The following is a 16,212-nucleotide window of genomic DNA, read 5'->3' on the forward strand; positions in this document are numbered from 1 at the left end:
TTAGAGGGGTGATATGCTTTCTGCCCATCTCACTGGCTCCATCTCATAGGACTCTTTCCCACTCTCTCTGCTCCAGCTACATTGACATTTTAGTTTTTGAATCTACCAGGCTCATTCCTGCCTCAGAGCTTGGGCACGGGCTGTTCCTTCAGCCCTAAAATGTTCTTCTTCACATGAAGGTATCTCCACATCATTTGAGTTTCCGCTTAATCATCTGTTCTCCAAAAACACCTTCCTGGAGCAGCCATTACAGTCCTGTCCCTTACTATATCATCCTGTTTTCTTGCTATCACTTTGTGAAATTATCTTTAGTCGTTCAACATTTAGTCATTTGTTAACCGACTTAGTGACTATTTCTCCCTCTCCCTCCTAGCTCCTCTCAACCTGAACGCTAATGGGTATCTTGTCTAATTAACCCATTACCTTGACACAGTGCCTAGAACCGATTAAGCACTCGATAAATAATTACGGAATGAATGAACGTGAGAATGCACTGACTCCAGAGAACAGCCAAGGTTCTGCCGTACTAAGAGCAGCTTTGCTCCTCTTTCCGTGCCTTGCTCACGGTCATGGCACTTGGGGTGCACCACGTCAACCCCCACATTTATGACGTCAACAGCCCATCAATAAAAAAATGAGATCCTTAAGGGAAATGACCAGTTCTGTTCACCTCTGCATCCTCCACTGCCTAACAAAGAGCCTGTAACACACATACACTAGAGACTCAATACATATTTGCTCTGTATTGTAGGAAAGGGTGCTGTGTCTACAAAAAGCAATGCCAGCTCTCACAGTGACTCTAAAGAGAGCTCTAACTTTAAAATGTGTGCCAGTGTCCTGATTTGCCATTACATTTGTCACATCCACGTCTCTCTTTGCTTCTCAGTGTTTCTACAAGGCTTCTCTTTACAAACTGGGCTTGGAAGTGGCTACGCAGCCAGCTTCTTTAAGACCCGTGATGGTCTGCCTGTCTCATTCACTGTCAGGGCCTTGACCAATGGCATGTTTTACTGGATGGGATCCCAACTGTTGGCTCATTGAAGAGCATCTGACAGAGTTTAGGGTTCTTGTTGCCTCCAGGCTACTTGGCTAAAGCCAGTAATCTTGCATGAAACTCCTTCAGATCATAACACTGCTCCACCCTACCCACAAGGCCTGGTCTTGTGACCAATAAATTATTACATGCTATCTAGGTAATTAAAAGCTGAGAGATGAATAAGGACTATTTTAAACCAGGAAATTCCTCATATGCAAAGTAATTCATTACGCTGGTAAAATGGGCAACAGCACAACTTAGGAAAATCATATCACTAATGTGGTTTATTAATCCCTTTCCTACAGGGGTGACACTAAAGGGTTCAACAAAGATTTTTATTGTTTTTCAGAGAGACTTTACTAACCTCAATCAAGAGATCTGAAATTCTGTAAAACACATGCTTGTTCCTTAACTTCAATTTCCTTCAGTAGTTTTATAGATCCCTCAGGCCAGGGAGAGCAGAACCAGATGCGCTAGGGAAGACTTTACAGCATGTGTCTGCAATGCCGCGATACGTTGAAAAGTTTTGCCGATACTAAGCTTCTGGTATTAATCGTGATATGGAATGATCCTTGATGTAGCTTGTTTTTTACTTTGTAATCTGGTATACTAATCATAGTGCCTAAAATATTTTCTTCTGGAAATTCAAAAAATACCCAGTAACATCATCTAGACAAGTCGAAAAAGCAGGCCAGCATATGTTTATATAACATAGCACTTCTCCCCAGGGCCTACCTTGCCCCATAAATTGTGGTACTGGTGTGAAAAAATACAAGTCAGGTCTGAAAAAAAAAAAAAGGCCTTCTCTTAAATCACAACCATATTTGTGAGAGGAAAGGAAGACAGAGACAAATTTAAAGTTGCAGTCAAGCTTGTCACGCTCTTTTCTTTTTATTTTCCTTTCCTAAATAATTTCTTATTGTCGCATTTTCCACCTTTGTAGAATCCACTCTCCCCCTACCCTGATGTCATAATTCTTTTTTAATTGTTAAATAGTTCAGTCATTTGTGGTACTGGGATACTTGTTAATCATTATCATTTGAATCATTATTAGGGGCAGAGATGTAGAATTACTGTAGTGGAAACAAAACTATAGGAAGGAATGTTTCCCAAATGGCAACACCCTGCCCACCAACTGAGAACAGCCCTCCCTGGCTGCGTCTGGAGAGACTGCAGTCTGCCCTAAACGCTCAGATATCTGGGGGATGGATTTCTGGTAACTTCAGGCATGCAGAATGTGATGAAGGAAGGGGGAAAGAAACGATGCCTGATCAGTGATACAGGCAGCTGAGCACAGCTGAAGATGGAAATATTACATGCAGATAACGGATGGCTTAGTTTACCAACCAGATGGAAGTAAGTACTTAGATTGGGGCACTGACACTAAAAGGAATTTATACCTTCAAAGTTGATAAGGCTGAGAGAAAAATGCAGAGGAATGAAAAGATGAGAGAAGAAATGTAAAAACGACAGAGAACAGTGTGTATGGTGGTTAAGGGAAAAGATTGGCTGGGTTCCAACAGCAGCTCAGATACTTACAAGCTGTGTGACCTTGGGAAAATTATTTAACCACTCTGTGTCAGTGAAATGCGTAATAGGAACTACCTCACAGTGTTGTGTTAAATGCTCAGTGTTAAATGACTGAAGACATGAAAAGTACTTATGACAGTGACTGACTCTCAGTAAATGAGGCCCTGCTATCATCTGAGTGGCAACTGTACATTCTCTGATGATGTGGGATGATGTAGTTTTCAATTTCATAGTCATCATTGCCAGACTTAACATGAGATGTTAACTGTTCGATCCAATTTTCCTTCCCGGATAAGTTTTTCTTTCCTATCTCTGTCGGTTTTGAAAACATAATACCAGAAGAGGAGGGGCCCAATTCCAGACAGAGCTCCTAAAACTGAGGAGCTCTCGGGAGTGGGTCTGAAACTGGGATAGATATTTGCTGATCTTGCATAGGTCCAACGAGTCAAGGCAGGATCTTCAATGACCCCATGACAGCTGGGGTCATCGTACTGAAGCAGGTACTCCCGTTTAAGCCGGGATCTTACGGCCAGCCACTCGGCTTGTGCCTTCCGGGTTTCCAGATATATATATATATATATATATACATTAAAAAAAAAAAATGAGCTGGGTATTACATATGCTGATATTGCTATTAAGAGGACATGAGAGGCCAGGATACAACAAAGTGAGGCAGAATTTCTGTAAGTGTGTTGAGGGAGTTAGGTGGGTGTTGAGAAGAGAGAATTAAAAATCTTGGCACTTTTAAAAAGAGACGGGAATGCTTTTATATCTGGCTAACTGAGGGAAATTGATCACGGCCCTGGGTATCCTGGGAAATAGCAGATAAATCAGGGAAATCAATGGAATGCAAGGAAAATGGCTGCAAGGAGAAAGGAAAGCATTCCCACCTGAGAGAAAGGAATAGGAATGGGCCCTGAAGAGAAGGTATTTAGTTACTCAAGATGTGAGAGCAGCCAATGGGATTTGAGAAGAAAACCTGGGATGAATTCTCTGGGTCACCTGCTATTGCTCTGCTTATCACAAAGGTTTGTGATATGGGTTTAAATGAAACAAAGAATGCCTGGTGCACAATAAATATTGGTTCCCTCCCCCACCCCGTGGTGAGCAAGGATTTTCTTTCAACATATTGAGAGAAATGGCTCTGTCTTCAGATGGGGGCTACAAAGACGAATCAAGGACACAAATTGGAAATGACTGTAAAATCCTGATCTATGTATGAATATGTGTCCGAGCTGAATATAGCAGCATGAGATCCGTACCTGTAAGTTGCCTAACTTGTGTATAATTTGCACCCTGAGTTCCAGTTAACATTAACTAGAGCAGAATAGTCTGTGCCCTTCAACATTTAAGATACTCCTCTGGAGAGAACACAGTGAAGAGAAGTCCACAGAAAATCTGAATCCTAGGAGTCGGAAGCAACTTCGCAGGTGCAGATGAGCAAGGCTCTGCTGAGTAGCACTACCGCCCAATACTGGGGCTGGTTACATGAGACCAGCATTCTGTTCTGCTGCTGGAAAGCGCCACGTTGTGGAAATCTCTGGATGTTAGCAAGATGTTCTTATCTGAGCTGAACTCTGCCTCTATGTCACCTCTACTCTATCATTTCTCATGTGTTTGTGCAAAACAAGCCGCAGACGTAGAGAATGGACTTGAGGACACGGGGAGGGGGAGGGGGAAGGGTAAGCTGGGATGAAGTGAGAGAGTGGCATAGACACATATACGTTACCACATGTAAAATCGATAGCTAGTGGGAAGCAGCCCCATAGCACAGGGAGATCAGCTTGGTGCTTTGTGACCACCTAGAGGGGTGGGATAGGAAGGGTGGGAGGGAGGGAGACGCAAGAGGGAGGGGATATGGGGATATATGTATATGTATACCTGATTCACTTTGTTATACAGCAGAAACTAACACACCATTGTAAAGCAATTATACTCCAATAAAGATGTTAAAAAAAAAAACAAAAAACAACAACAAGCAAGGAAAACAAACTTACTTCACGATCCTTTACTTAACATTTATGGGGCACTAGGAGCCTGACGCCATTATGTCAGAGCAACCAGTAAAGACACGAAGGGGCAGTGGACACGTGAGGAGGAGGGGGAGCATTCTGGCACAGCGGCTAGGGTGCAGAGGATGGAGGGAGGGAGACCAGGACCACCGACATGTCCACAGGGGGAAGGGACGTGGGGGAATCAGTGCTGTCAGGAAAAAGAAAAGAGATTCCCTCGTCCACACAAATCCTTGAAATGCCTGCAACGAGGGGCAGTCCCTTCAGACTTCTCATTTCCAGATGATACACTGCAGAGTCCTTTGAATAACTATGATAAGAGGAGCAGCACCGGGCAGTGTATAAGGTAGCTGACCCTGGGACCACACAGCTAAGTCAAAGCGTACCTCCATCACTTAGTACCAGTGGGGTATCAGATGAGGTACTTAACTTCTCTATGCCTCTGTTTTCTCACCTGTAAAACAGGTATGGTAGCAAGTTTGCTGGGAGGATCCAGTGAGCTGAGGACAAGCACGTCCTGACGGTCACGGCCAACACGATGGCATCCACCTTGACTTCTTTTCCTCTCACTCCTCACGTCCAATCTGTCAGCAAATCCTATTAATGCTACCTTCAAACTAGATTCAGACTCTGACCACTTTCACCACTGCCGTCCTCCTGGGCCAAGCCACCCTTACCTCTGGCCTGGGTTACTGCAATAATCTCCTAAGTGGTTCATAACACAGCAGTCATAGTGCTGCTGTAAAAACATAAGTCAGATCATGACACCCCTCTCTCAAGCCCCTCCAACGGCTCTTTATTTGACCGTGAGTAAAAGCCACAAGGCGCTATGGGAAACAATGGAAATCATGGTTCTCGGTTTCTCTTGCCTGCTGTGTTCTCTACAGCACTTACATCGGTCTATATATTTCACTTAATTATTTTATTTGCCTGTCTCCTTCCAGTAGAAAGTTGAGAAGGTCATGGATTTTTGTGTATTTATTCACTAATGAATCCACAGTGCCTGACCCACAGAAGAATCTCAACAAATAATTGTTAAATCGATTGAATGAATGCACATCAAGTACTTAAAGTGTTCAATATACCTTAGGTATTTTTGGTGTTATTTTTCCCAGATCTTGGTTGTCTTTTTGAAGAACTTCTCTATTGTGTCAATGCCTTTTAAAACCACACAGTACCTCATCCTCCAAAATATCACCTGAACCAGGATGGGGGGAATGGGGCTGCTATTTTCAGTCTTGCCTACCCATCTCTATTAATGCTGTACTAAGTTGGGCGCCCTTATTACGCCTTTAGACAACCCAAACATACAGACATATTTAATTATTTAGATTTGGAAGGAACTGCTGCCAAACCAATACAGGAAAAAACTGGAGTCCTAGGGGTATGGTCCTTGGATTAGACACTCATGACCCTGTTGGTGGTGACAGAAAGTTGCCTTCACCACACCAGGAATGCTTTGGAATAGCGTTATGTTCTGGGGGATGCCTTGTGCTGTGTTTCATTACACGGATTACATAAAACATGTCAGGTCTGGGAATGCTAATATTTGTACTTATCCTGGTGTTATTTACACAACACTATATTACTACATGTAATATATAATAATATATATGTAAAATATATTATAATAGTATATTGCTATGAAAGTTAACAGATGAACAGGTAAGTTTTATTCAGGATGGTTGGCCAATTATATATATACATATATATATATACACACACATACAGATATAACTATTGGCACATAAATTAATGTTTCACATATATGTATTTGGCTATATTCTTGACTGAAACATAGAATTTTAAGATTAAAAAATGTAAATCTAAGGGTAGTTACTTCTTTCTGAAATTAACTGGATTGTAATAGAACTAGTGACTATGCACAATAAAAATGTTCGAAAATTGAGTACTGCCACAACATTTTTGGGTCCTAAAACCCTAGTGCCTAGGAAACAGTAAACGTAGACTATCTCTCCTTGGGAATGTGAGTGGCGTTCTTGTTATCTTCCTTTTTTGCAGTTGTTGTGAGGCTCATTTACACACACATGCATACCAAGATGCTTTGCAAACAGTAAGTACTACATAAATTTAAAGTATTATTCTTTTCTTTAAATACATTAAACAGACTTACATTTTGGACAAGCTAGCCAAGCCTACAGCTGAATTAATCCATTCTTCCTATTTTCGATGGAGCACCAGCTATTTAAACATTATATTCAAAGTATCAGTAGCAATAAAACAACAAGAAAAAGAAGCCCTGTTAGCACTTTGCATTGTATATGAAGTGAACAGAAATGTGATGGGGTACTGACATCCATTTCACTTTGAATTAAACACAGCATCACCGCAAATCTCAAGAGATGATATTAAGTTTTGTGTTTGGGTAATACCAGGAATTCTACAGGCAAGGGTAGAATTATATGTGGTTGGCTAAAAGCCAGTCAAACTTCACACTTGTCCTAGAAGTAGGTGGTCAAAAACTCTGTTCTTGTCTTCAAAGCGATTGGCTACAGCTGCTCAAACTATCTCGATTTCAAAATCTTTTGTGTCACTCATTTTGAAAATAAAATATTCGGACATGAGGTAAAATGAGGTCTAATGAAAAAGATATTAAGTTAGAATTGACCTTGGGGGAAAAGCAGGTCAAATCGGACAGCGCACATCAAATAAAAACAAAGAATAGAATTGGAGTTTCCAAGTGGCGTCAGCAGACATACACAGTCTTTGATTTTATTTCTTTACTAAAAAAGAACTCAAACCAAGGGAAGGAGAAGATGCATTCACAGCTTTCTCTCTGTTCTCCTCAAGATACATGCTGTAAATTTTCTCAAGTTCACAGTACATGTTTCAGAAGAAGCCTTCCCTTTGGGTGGAAGGAAGTACATGCTCCTTGATATGTCTGGTTTTGCTGTAATAGTATGTAATGCCTCTCTCTAATAAATTTAACCACAACAATTTTTTTTTAATGTGCCTGCATTCTGCTAATTTATAAAAAGCAGGATGCTGTCAGATAAAATTTCATGAACATGATCTATAGACCAGACTGTCAAAAGTGAAAGGTACTCAGGCAGTACTTAAGGAAACAAATAATGGAAACCCCTGGAAAGGTTTCCTGTGACTGCAGGAAAACAATGTACTGTAACGGAGCTCACATTACCTTGATTTGCAAGTTACTGTGAGGTCACAGGAAATCCTGAAATGTTTTCCACATTTTCTTTTATACATTTTATGTCAAATTTCCTGCAATTGAAATCATACACCCTCCTACTGCTGGAATCTCTTCTGAACGAAAGGAGATCTTGTGACACTCCCCCACGAACACCTAATAACTCAGTTCCTACCAGTGTAACAAGAAAGTGACAGACAGAATTGAAAGCGGACCATGATAAGGCTGAAATGTCAGATATCCTAACTCTTTCAAAATGAAAACCAAACTGATGTCATTAAGACAACTCTAAAAGTGCATTTAATCTAGTGACAGTAGCCTTTTCTTTAGAATAAGAGATAACAAAAAAAAAAAGACAGACTGTCCCAAGACATAAGCTCACCATTTCCCCAAATCTCTTGTTCAAAAAGTATGTGTGGATTGATGGTCTAATTTTAAAATGGCATCCTCTATATGGATATTCTTAACATGATTCAAGCTCCTGACAACCACATTTTATTAACCCAGCTATGCTTATGAAAGGGTAAGTCAGATTTAAGTAAAACGTCCAAGTTTAAAATATTCTCTCAATTTTTATACTCACAGCTGTGGAGCTTAAAAATAGCTTTTAAAATTGACGAATACTATTTTAATATAAACCCAAGCCAAGTAATTATGGCTCATTAATGAATACCAACTTTTAGGGTTTGTTAGATCATGAGTTATTAGGATACATTACCTCTCCTGACATATCAGGGGCCATGGGGACAGCAGGCCACAGAGCTGAGTAGATTCCAAAAAACACCACCCAGAGTGCGATGCTGCCCCAGATCGCTATGTGGCTGAACTGTGAAGGAAGGGAATCTGAGTCAAAGGACTTTCAGGTAGATGGAGGACTCCCACACTGATGAAGCTTTCACAAATTTCCTTATTAATTTTTTTACTACATCCATAAAATATTATCTATGGCAATTATTAACTAAATAATTGCATGTTTTAACTGGATCTTTCATTAAACATTCATCTCTTCCACACTGGTTATAATGCTGGTGGTACTGGCATTTAGAACCGTTCCTTCTCTACCCGCTTTGGCGGGTCTCACCTTTCACTCTTATCTTTTTTATCCGCTACCATCTTTAAGCCTCCTTAGTTTTTACTCCACATGCTCTCACTGAAAGATGCTAAGACACTTGTGTGAATATTAATCTCTGTGTTGATGATTGTCAAATCCAAATTTCTTGTGCCCATCTTTCCCTTGCGCATCTGACTTTTTTTTTATTTATTGGGTCTCTCTACCTGGATGTGAATATACTTCAATACTAACATATCTAAAATGGAACTTGTTTTATTCAGACTGAATATCTACAAATGTCTGAGGACAAATCCTTCTCCGATATTTTTGGCCTTCAGAATCATTTTCCAATGAGTTTTCTGCCAGTCTTGCGACACACTTTACTAAGAAAAGATTCCTAGTCAATAAGTTTGAAGGCTTCCTCCCTTCCAGGGATATTTACAATGTACAACAATATATTAAGGGCTCTTGAGAAGTCTTGCGGTAAATAAACTTATTTAAGTTTTACTCAGTGTTTCCACACTAGAGTCTCTAGTTCCCCCCCGTCTATTTCTGACTGCTTCCCCCTCCCCACTATAATTAACAACCTGTGGAACTAGGGTAAAGGGACACATGCAGTTAGAACGAAAAACAACAACAAAAATTAGTGATAACACATGAGTAAATGTGATATTCCTTGGTTGTGACTAAAGATTCTCTTACCCAGGTCCAATATGATGTCTCCAATCCAGCTTTCAAACACACAGTTATCACCACAAACTAAAACAGAAGGGAAATGTTATTTTATTTCATAAATATGATAGTTCATCAAATTGGACTGGTAGATTATTCACAGCTTGACTTGTACGTCCAACAAGCAAAGAAACAAGTGAGTTAGCTGGGTGGCTGAACATCATGCTCACGACCGGTTGGAAGTGCCATTTACAGCATCACATTCCCAACTCCCTTCCCTGCCTTCTCCTCTCCCTCACTGGCTGACAGTCCAGCCATGAGCTTCTGAGCATGGGCCTGCCTACTTCTTGCGCAATTCATGAATAATGATGGAGAATCATCTATAGTAATCTTGGGTTTCCAAGCCTGCTTTAATTTTATTTTTTATCAACTGTAGTACTTAAAGCCTCCATTTTCTAAATTTTAAAGATAAATTGTAAAAGTAATATAACTGGATATTTAGAAATCTGAACACTTACTCTGTAACTTTACTTACCTGAAGCCCTGCAGAGTAGAATGTAAGAGCCTGTTCCATCTCCATGCTGTACACACCCATTGTCACTGGTGCCCATGCTACTAATTCTAAAGTAGGGGGACCCGGGTTTAAAGAACTGCCCTGTGTTTTCCATAGGACAGCATAATGGCTAAATGGAGTCAGACTATATTGCCCTGGAGTCAGACTATTTGTGCTCAAGACTCCATCATTTATTAACTGTTCTGATAAGGCAACAAGGCAAATTACTTGACCTCTCTGTGTCTCAGCTCCTTCATCTGTAAACTGGGACTGATAAAGCTTACCTACTCTATAGGTAAAACACCAAGAACAGTGCTTAGCACTGCAGCATTATCTATTATTATCTATTTATAATAAAAAATATTAAATACTGTTAGTAGTCAAAGGAATTTGGGGCACTTTCAGTAGTTTGCCGAGATGGGAGTGTGATGCTTGCCTAGCACTGGTGATCAGTGGTGAGAGCTTCAAGGGCGCAGTCCTACTTTGGGCACTGCAGGGGTTTGTACACAGTATTAGATGCTTTCCAGTGGCGTCATAAAGTCAGGACAAAGTGAAGCATTTGAGCTTTCTCAGCGGGATATCTAACAGCAATTTAGGATAAATATCTGTAGAAATAAAACTCGTTAAAATTTAAGTATTTAAGCTATATAAAAAATTCTAAAACAAGAGAGAGATTTTGACACAAAGTTAAAGAAACACTCTCTCTTGAGCCTTGGATACTTTAAAGTCCCTCAGAGACATCTATGACATCTACTTTATTTCTAAACTTAGTCCACCAAGTATTATTTCTGTTTTGCACTCGTGTTGTACGAGAACAAACCACTAGCCCCCGAAATGTGTTTTCCCTTTTTTTTTTTTTTTTTTACTACTTCATTGAGGTCAATGGAAAGGAGAGCCTCGATTTGCCAAACCTTAATCCCTCTGTTATTTAATGGTCTTAATTTCCTATTATTCAGTTATTTAAATATCGTATTATAGTTTTTCCACCAACTGAGTCAGCCGTACCAATGGCCACTTAGTATTTAGGACAGCACACTGCCCCACTTGGGGGCCATGGAGAGGAAAGGACACTGGCTGGAGAATTCAGAGTTCAAGGTTGGAGTAAACTTTTATTAGAGACTAACTGTGTGACCTTGAGCATTTGCATCCAAGTGGAGCTTTTGACCTTAGAGGGAAAAATGGTTTTAAAACCTTTTTTGGCTCTTTAATGGCAGGGTGAGGCTCACACTCAACTGTGCATCCTCCATAAGTGTTTGACATAGTGACTTAACACAGCGAGGTCCATGCCTTGCGTGGGTTAAACGTCCCAAAAGAGTGGAGATTTCTCTCCCAACTTTATTTTCATTAAGTTCTAGAATAATTATTGGTTAAACACCCAAGTAGAATGGTACTACTTGCCATAAATTTAGGAAAGCAAAACAATATGAACAAGGGCAGTAAAAGGGAAAGTGAGGCAATAAGTGTAAAGAAGGAATATTGAAAATAAGAGCAACCAAAGGCCTATAAAGTCAGTGAACCTAAATGACATTTTTATACCCTAATATAAAATAATCTCTTACCAGTCAAAACATCTCATTTCATTTTTAAGAGGAAGTGTAAACAACCCTTAAATCCAGAAATACATTTAAATCTGAAAATGAGCTCATATGAAAATTCAATTTTATATGCAAACGAGGCAAATGTTCCACACTCACAGTGTAAACGAAGTTTCCCAACAGCAGGTAATCAGAGGTTTTCCCACTTCCAAATACAGTACCTGCATGAAAAGAAGAGAGACTTGCTAGAACTGAAAATAACTGAGGTCCTTTCAGAATTCTTTCAAAGACAAGTCAATTTAGGAGTGCTGAACAAAAGAAGGGGAACCAAGAGCCATACAATGGAGCCAGAAACGAGGCTAATTTAACAAAACACTGTATGAAGTCTCATAAAGTTGCTTAACATGGGTCACAAATGAAAATCAAATTTCCAACAGTCAACATGAAGAAGGAAACTGGACTTGTTAACCAATTCTCAGGGTTCATGAGATTTAAAAAAAAAAAAAAATCGTTCAAGTGGAGCTTAATGCTATGGGCAGTAAGACAGAAGGCATTCTGAACTCTTAATACAGAACTTTTTAACAGTATAGATGAGGGCTTTAGGGAGCCTTCTTACTATCTCTCAAAGTTGTTGGCACTGGACCAAAAAAGCAACTTACAGAGGGCTGCGGAGCACCAATATAATTCCAGGCACATGGCTCTTTGAGGATCTGGCTGAATTCAGGGGTACATCTAAAGGTATTTTGTTTTTCTAGCAATGACTAACAAACATGGCTTTAGATGAAGGGAGTGGTACTGACAAACCAAAATCACTATTACTGATTAAAAAAATCAAATAAAAAATTAAAAAAATAACAATAATTTAATCATTGGTACCATTGAAAAATTTAAAACCCATGGTATGTGTCATACAGTATTTTACTTATGCACATATTTGACAATATTTATTCAAAGCCTAATATGGAAGTACAAAATATGTTAGAGTAAACTGAGAGGCGACACAGAGCATGGTGCTGGTATGAAGAAACAAGGAGAGCCAGGTGAGCTTTGGACATACAGACCAGGCGAGGTTCTGTTACAAGTTGTGTCATCTTGGTTTATTTATAATCAATCTCCATTGAATTCAGTTTCTTCACTTAAAAGATTGAGTGAAACTCCCTACTTTGGAGGAGCTTTGAGATTACAATAAGTTAAATATATAAAGCACCCAGCCATGCTCCACAGTGTGACCCTGCCTCCCCTCTAAGGTTTTCAGATAAAAGTAGCCAGGAAGGGCTGCTTAAGGGGCAGCCCAGAAACCTAGGAGACTACCTTTCTCTATGGAGTATCCCATGATGAAGGTCACAGGATCCGACGTGCTAACATGTCTTGTGGGTATGTTGTGGACAGACATAAATGTCTGCAATTAATCTGTGAACTTTCATAGAACCAAATTAACAAACTCAAATCTACAAAATAACTGAAAGCATCTTGTGATTACTTCTGGACTTCCATGCTTCTGCTATGTGGCACATTGGTTAGGTCCCTTAATCAATATAAGCAAGTTATCAAAAATAATCGTAGTTGGGTCCAACTAAACCTTCTAGTCATCACTGGTTTGTCATAAGCTGGAGATTCATTTCAAAATTGAATCGAGGAAAAAAGTTAAAAGCCTGTTGTTGCGTTTATCAGGCATTTGGCATTTGGATGATTTAGGTAAATTATTCGTGCTAAAACTTTCCGGTCTCTGGACCCCTTTACACTCTTAAAAATTATTAAGAATCCCTCAAAGCTTTTGTTTATGTGGTTTATATCTACCAATATTTACCAAATTAGAAATTAAGACAGAAATTTGAAAAATTTGTATTGATTTACCTAACAGTAATATACCCTATATATGTAACATAAAAACATATTTTATGAAACATAACTATTCTCCCAAACAAAAAAATTAGTGAGAAAATTGGCACTGTTTTACATTTTTACAATCTCTTTAACGTCTGGGTTAATAGAGCTGGATTCTCATATTGTTTTGGTTGACATATATAAGGGAAATCCAAATTCACAGAGAGATGGAGTTATAAAGGAGAGAAGTATTTTAGTAATCTTTTCTAATAATTGTGGTTATTCCTTGATACTACTTTAAAACTCAAGAAGTTTCTTACAGTGGCGGAGATAGTTTCCTAAAGGTTAGTAGCAGTGTAGAATCTGAAACTGTTTTGGTGGGAAGCACGCTGTCGTGCATATAGAAGTAGAGATATACTGTTGTACACACAAAACTTACATAATGCTATAAACCCATGTTACAATAAAAAAAAAATACACCTAACCTTAAAAAAAATCCATTGGTCCATTTTGCATTTTGAATGGATCTTTTACTTATGCACGATTCTGTAACCTCATGGAAGTAGCTGGCTCAGCTCACAACTCAAACAAACCCCAAGACACTCTACCTTGATAAAGCTGCTGCATGTTGGTATGCAGCCGAAGTGCTTTACGCATACTTCCCATTTTGTCACACAGAATATTCATAAGATGTGTATCGAGTTTCAGGATTTAATAAAAGTATTAGGTTTACAGCTTCTTCAAGGGCATTCTTAAGTGAAATAGCTTTTTGGGGTTGTTTTTTTAACGTGCGTGCATGGCAGTGAAGAATGACTACTAATACAATTGTATCCCTGTTTGTGTCAAGGTACCAGCAATTTTACCCACTATTCCTCTTGCATCAGCAATGAAAAAGACAAATAATGTCTTGATAATATAAAAAGTTTGAAACTATTAAATTCTGACCTCATTCATGGACCTGAAAAGGTCTTGAGTATTCTCAGGTGACCATATTTTGAGAAATGCTGAAGCAAGTGAATGAATGAATATTTAGCCATACATTACATAGTTATTTCTATTTCTTCTGTACCCCATCCTTTCAAACGCTAAAGAAAACAAAAACTCCTTATGTAAAAATAAAAACAAGACAAAAAAAGCAGAATGTCAAAACACAATTTATGCTATATGTTATTATCTCTTAAGAAGAGAAAGCACATGTTCTCTGGACTTGGCTGGATTTGGGTTCCTCAGACAGCACCCCTTGTGAACTGGTTCTGCTGAGGCTGGCTGGCTTTGGCAGTTCCCCAGACAAATGCAAAGGGAGACTCGGGATCTGCTCTTCTGGGGCTGGAATTACTTAGGAATTCCTTTCAAACCCTGTCATTGCTAAAGTGTTTTGGATTGGTAAGGTGATTTGGACGCTGCTTGGTTTGAGCTACTTTTGATATTAAGTTTCTTTTTTTTCTGATTTAGAACACTAAAATAGCAGTTTCATAGACGGACATTCCTAGTTTTTCATACCTACATTGATTTTGCGTTATGAAAATAAACTACCTGGAGAACTTGTCTAAAGTTCTGTATTGTACCCTAGATTTCAACACCCTATGGCTCCCCTAAGTGAAAGCAATCCAAATGTCCATCAACTGACGAATGGATAAACAAAATGTGGTCTATACATACAATGAAATATTATTCACCCATAAAAAGGAATGAAGTACTGATTCATGCTGCAACAAGAATGAACTAAGGTCACATATTATGATTCCATTTATATGCAATGTCCAGAATAGGCAAACCCACAGAGACAAAAATCAGTGGTTGCCAGGGGCTGGGGGAGGGGGAGGGGAAATGAGGAGTGACTGCTCATGGGAATGGGGTGATGAAAATGTTCTGGCATCAGCAAGTGGGCACATTGGCACAATTCTGTGAATATACTAGAAACCACTGAATTGTACAATTTAAAAGGGTGAATTTTATGGTATGTAAATTTTATCTAAAAAAAAAAATGCCACTGTGATTCTCCTGGCCCACTGGGTCAATATTTTATATTTAATTAGATTTTCTTACCACACTTATTTCTATGGCCCAGAAAATGAGAAGTATTCACTGTTGGACTGTCAGAGTAGTTAATAAAGGAATGAGATGAAAATCTCCGACTAGGACATGAAAGTACTGCCTTCTCTGTGACACTCACACCCTCCCACTCATGCTCTCATGAACTTCTCCACAATAGACTGGGTGCCAACAGTGAGCCAGGCACTGTTCTAGGCACTACGAAAACAACAGTGAACTAAATGGACAGTTCCCTGCCCTTCTGGAGCTTTGATTCTAACAGAGGAGAATGGTAGTTATAAAAAAAAAAAAAAGCAAATATATCACACCCGACAGGCAAGCACCATGAAGAGCACACAGGAGGACGGGGAGAGGGGGGCGGAAGGGGTGGGGTTGGTGGGTCTCTGAGGCAGGGCGATCCGGGAGGGCCTCTGAGCACAGGCCCGAGGGTGGGAGGGAGAGAGCGGCTGGAACGTCTGGTGAAGATGAGGAAGAGCACAGCGGCCTGCGGGCTGGAGCGCGGTGAGGGGGAAAGCTGGCTGGGGAAGAAGGAGAGCCGGGTGTGGTTAGCCAAGGCTGGGGCTGTGGATTTCTTTCTAAATGTGATAGAGCCTGTGGGGTTTTGCGGAGGGAGGCACCTGGTCTGATTTATGTTTTACAAGGATCCCTCTGTAGGTGGGATAGAACATCTGGCACTGCATTTCACGGGCCAGCGTTAACTCACAGGCTGAGAGGACGGCCAGTACCTCTAAAGGACGCACAGTACCTCTAAAGGACGCAAAGATCCTTGGGTGGAGGT

At 39.9% G+C, this 16,212-nt stretch overlaps 1 protein-coding gene across 1 annotated transcript in view; it reads right to left on the reverse strand.

Moving 5' to 3' along the window:
• The window catches only part of ATP8A1 (ATPase phospholipid transporting 8A1), a 230,217-nt gene that overhangs the window by 23,275 nt on the left and 190,730 nt on the right, over nt 1-16,212 (reverse strand). Inside the window, exons 30-32 of the mRNA XM_061191344.1 lie at nt 11,718-11,779; nt 9,501-9,557; nt 8,466-8,573 (exon numbers count right to left, since the gene is read on the reverse strand). Of these exons, the coding sequence (XP_061047327.1) occupies nt 8,466-8,573; nt 9,501-9,557; nt 11,718-11,779 (227 nt within the window). The remainder of the gene's footprint in view (nt 1-8,465; nt 8,574-9,500; nt 9,558-11,717; nt 11,780-16,212) is intronic.

The sequence above is a fragment of the Eubalaena glacialis genome, chromosome 5 (genome assembly GCF_028564815.1).
Source record: "Eubalaena glacialis isolate mEubGla1 chromosome 5, mEubGla1.1.hap2.+ XY, whole genome shotgun sequence".
Lineage (NCBI taxonomy): Eukaryota > Metazoa > Chordata > Mammalia > Artiodactyla > Balaenidae > Eubalaena > Eubalaena glacialis.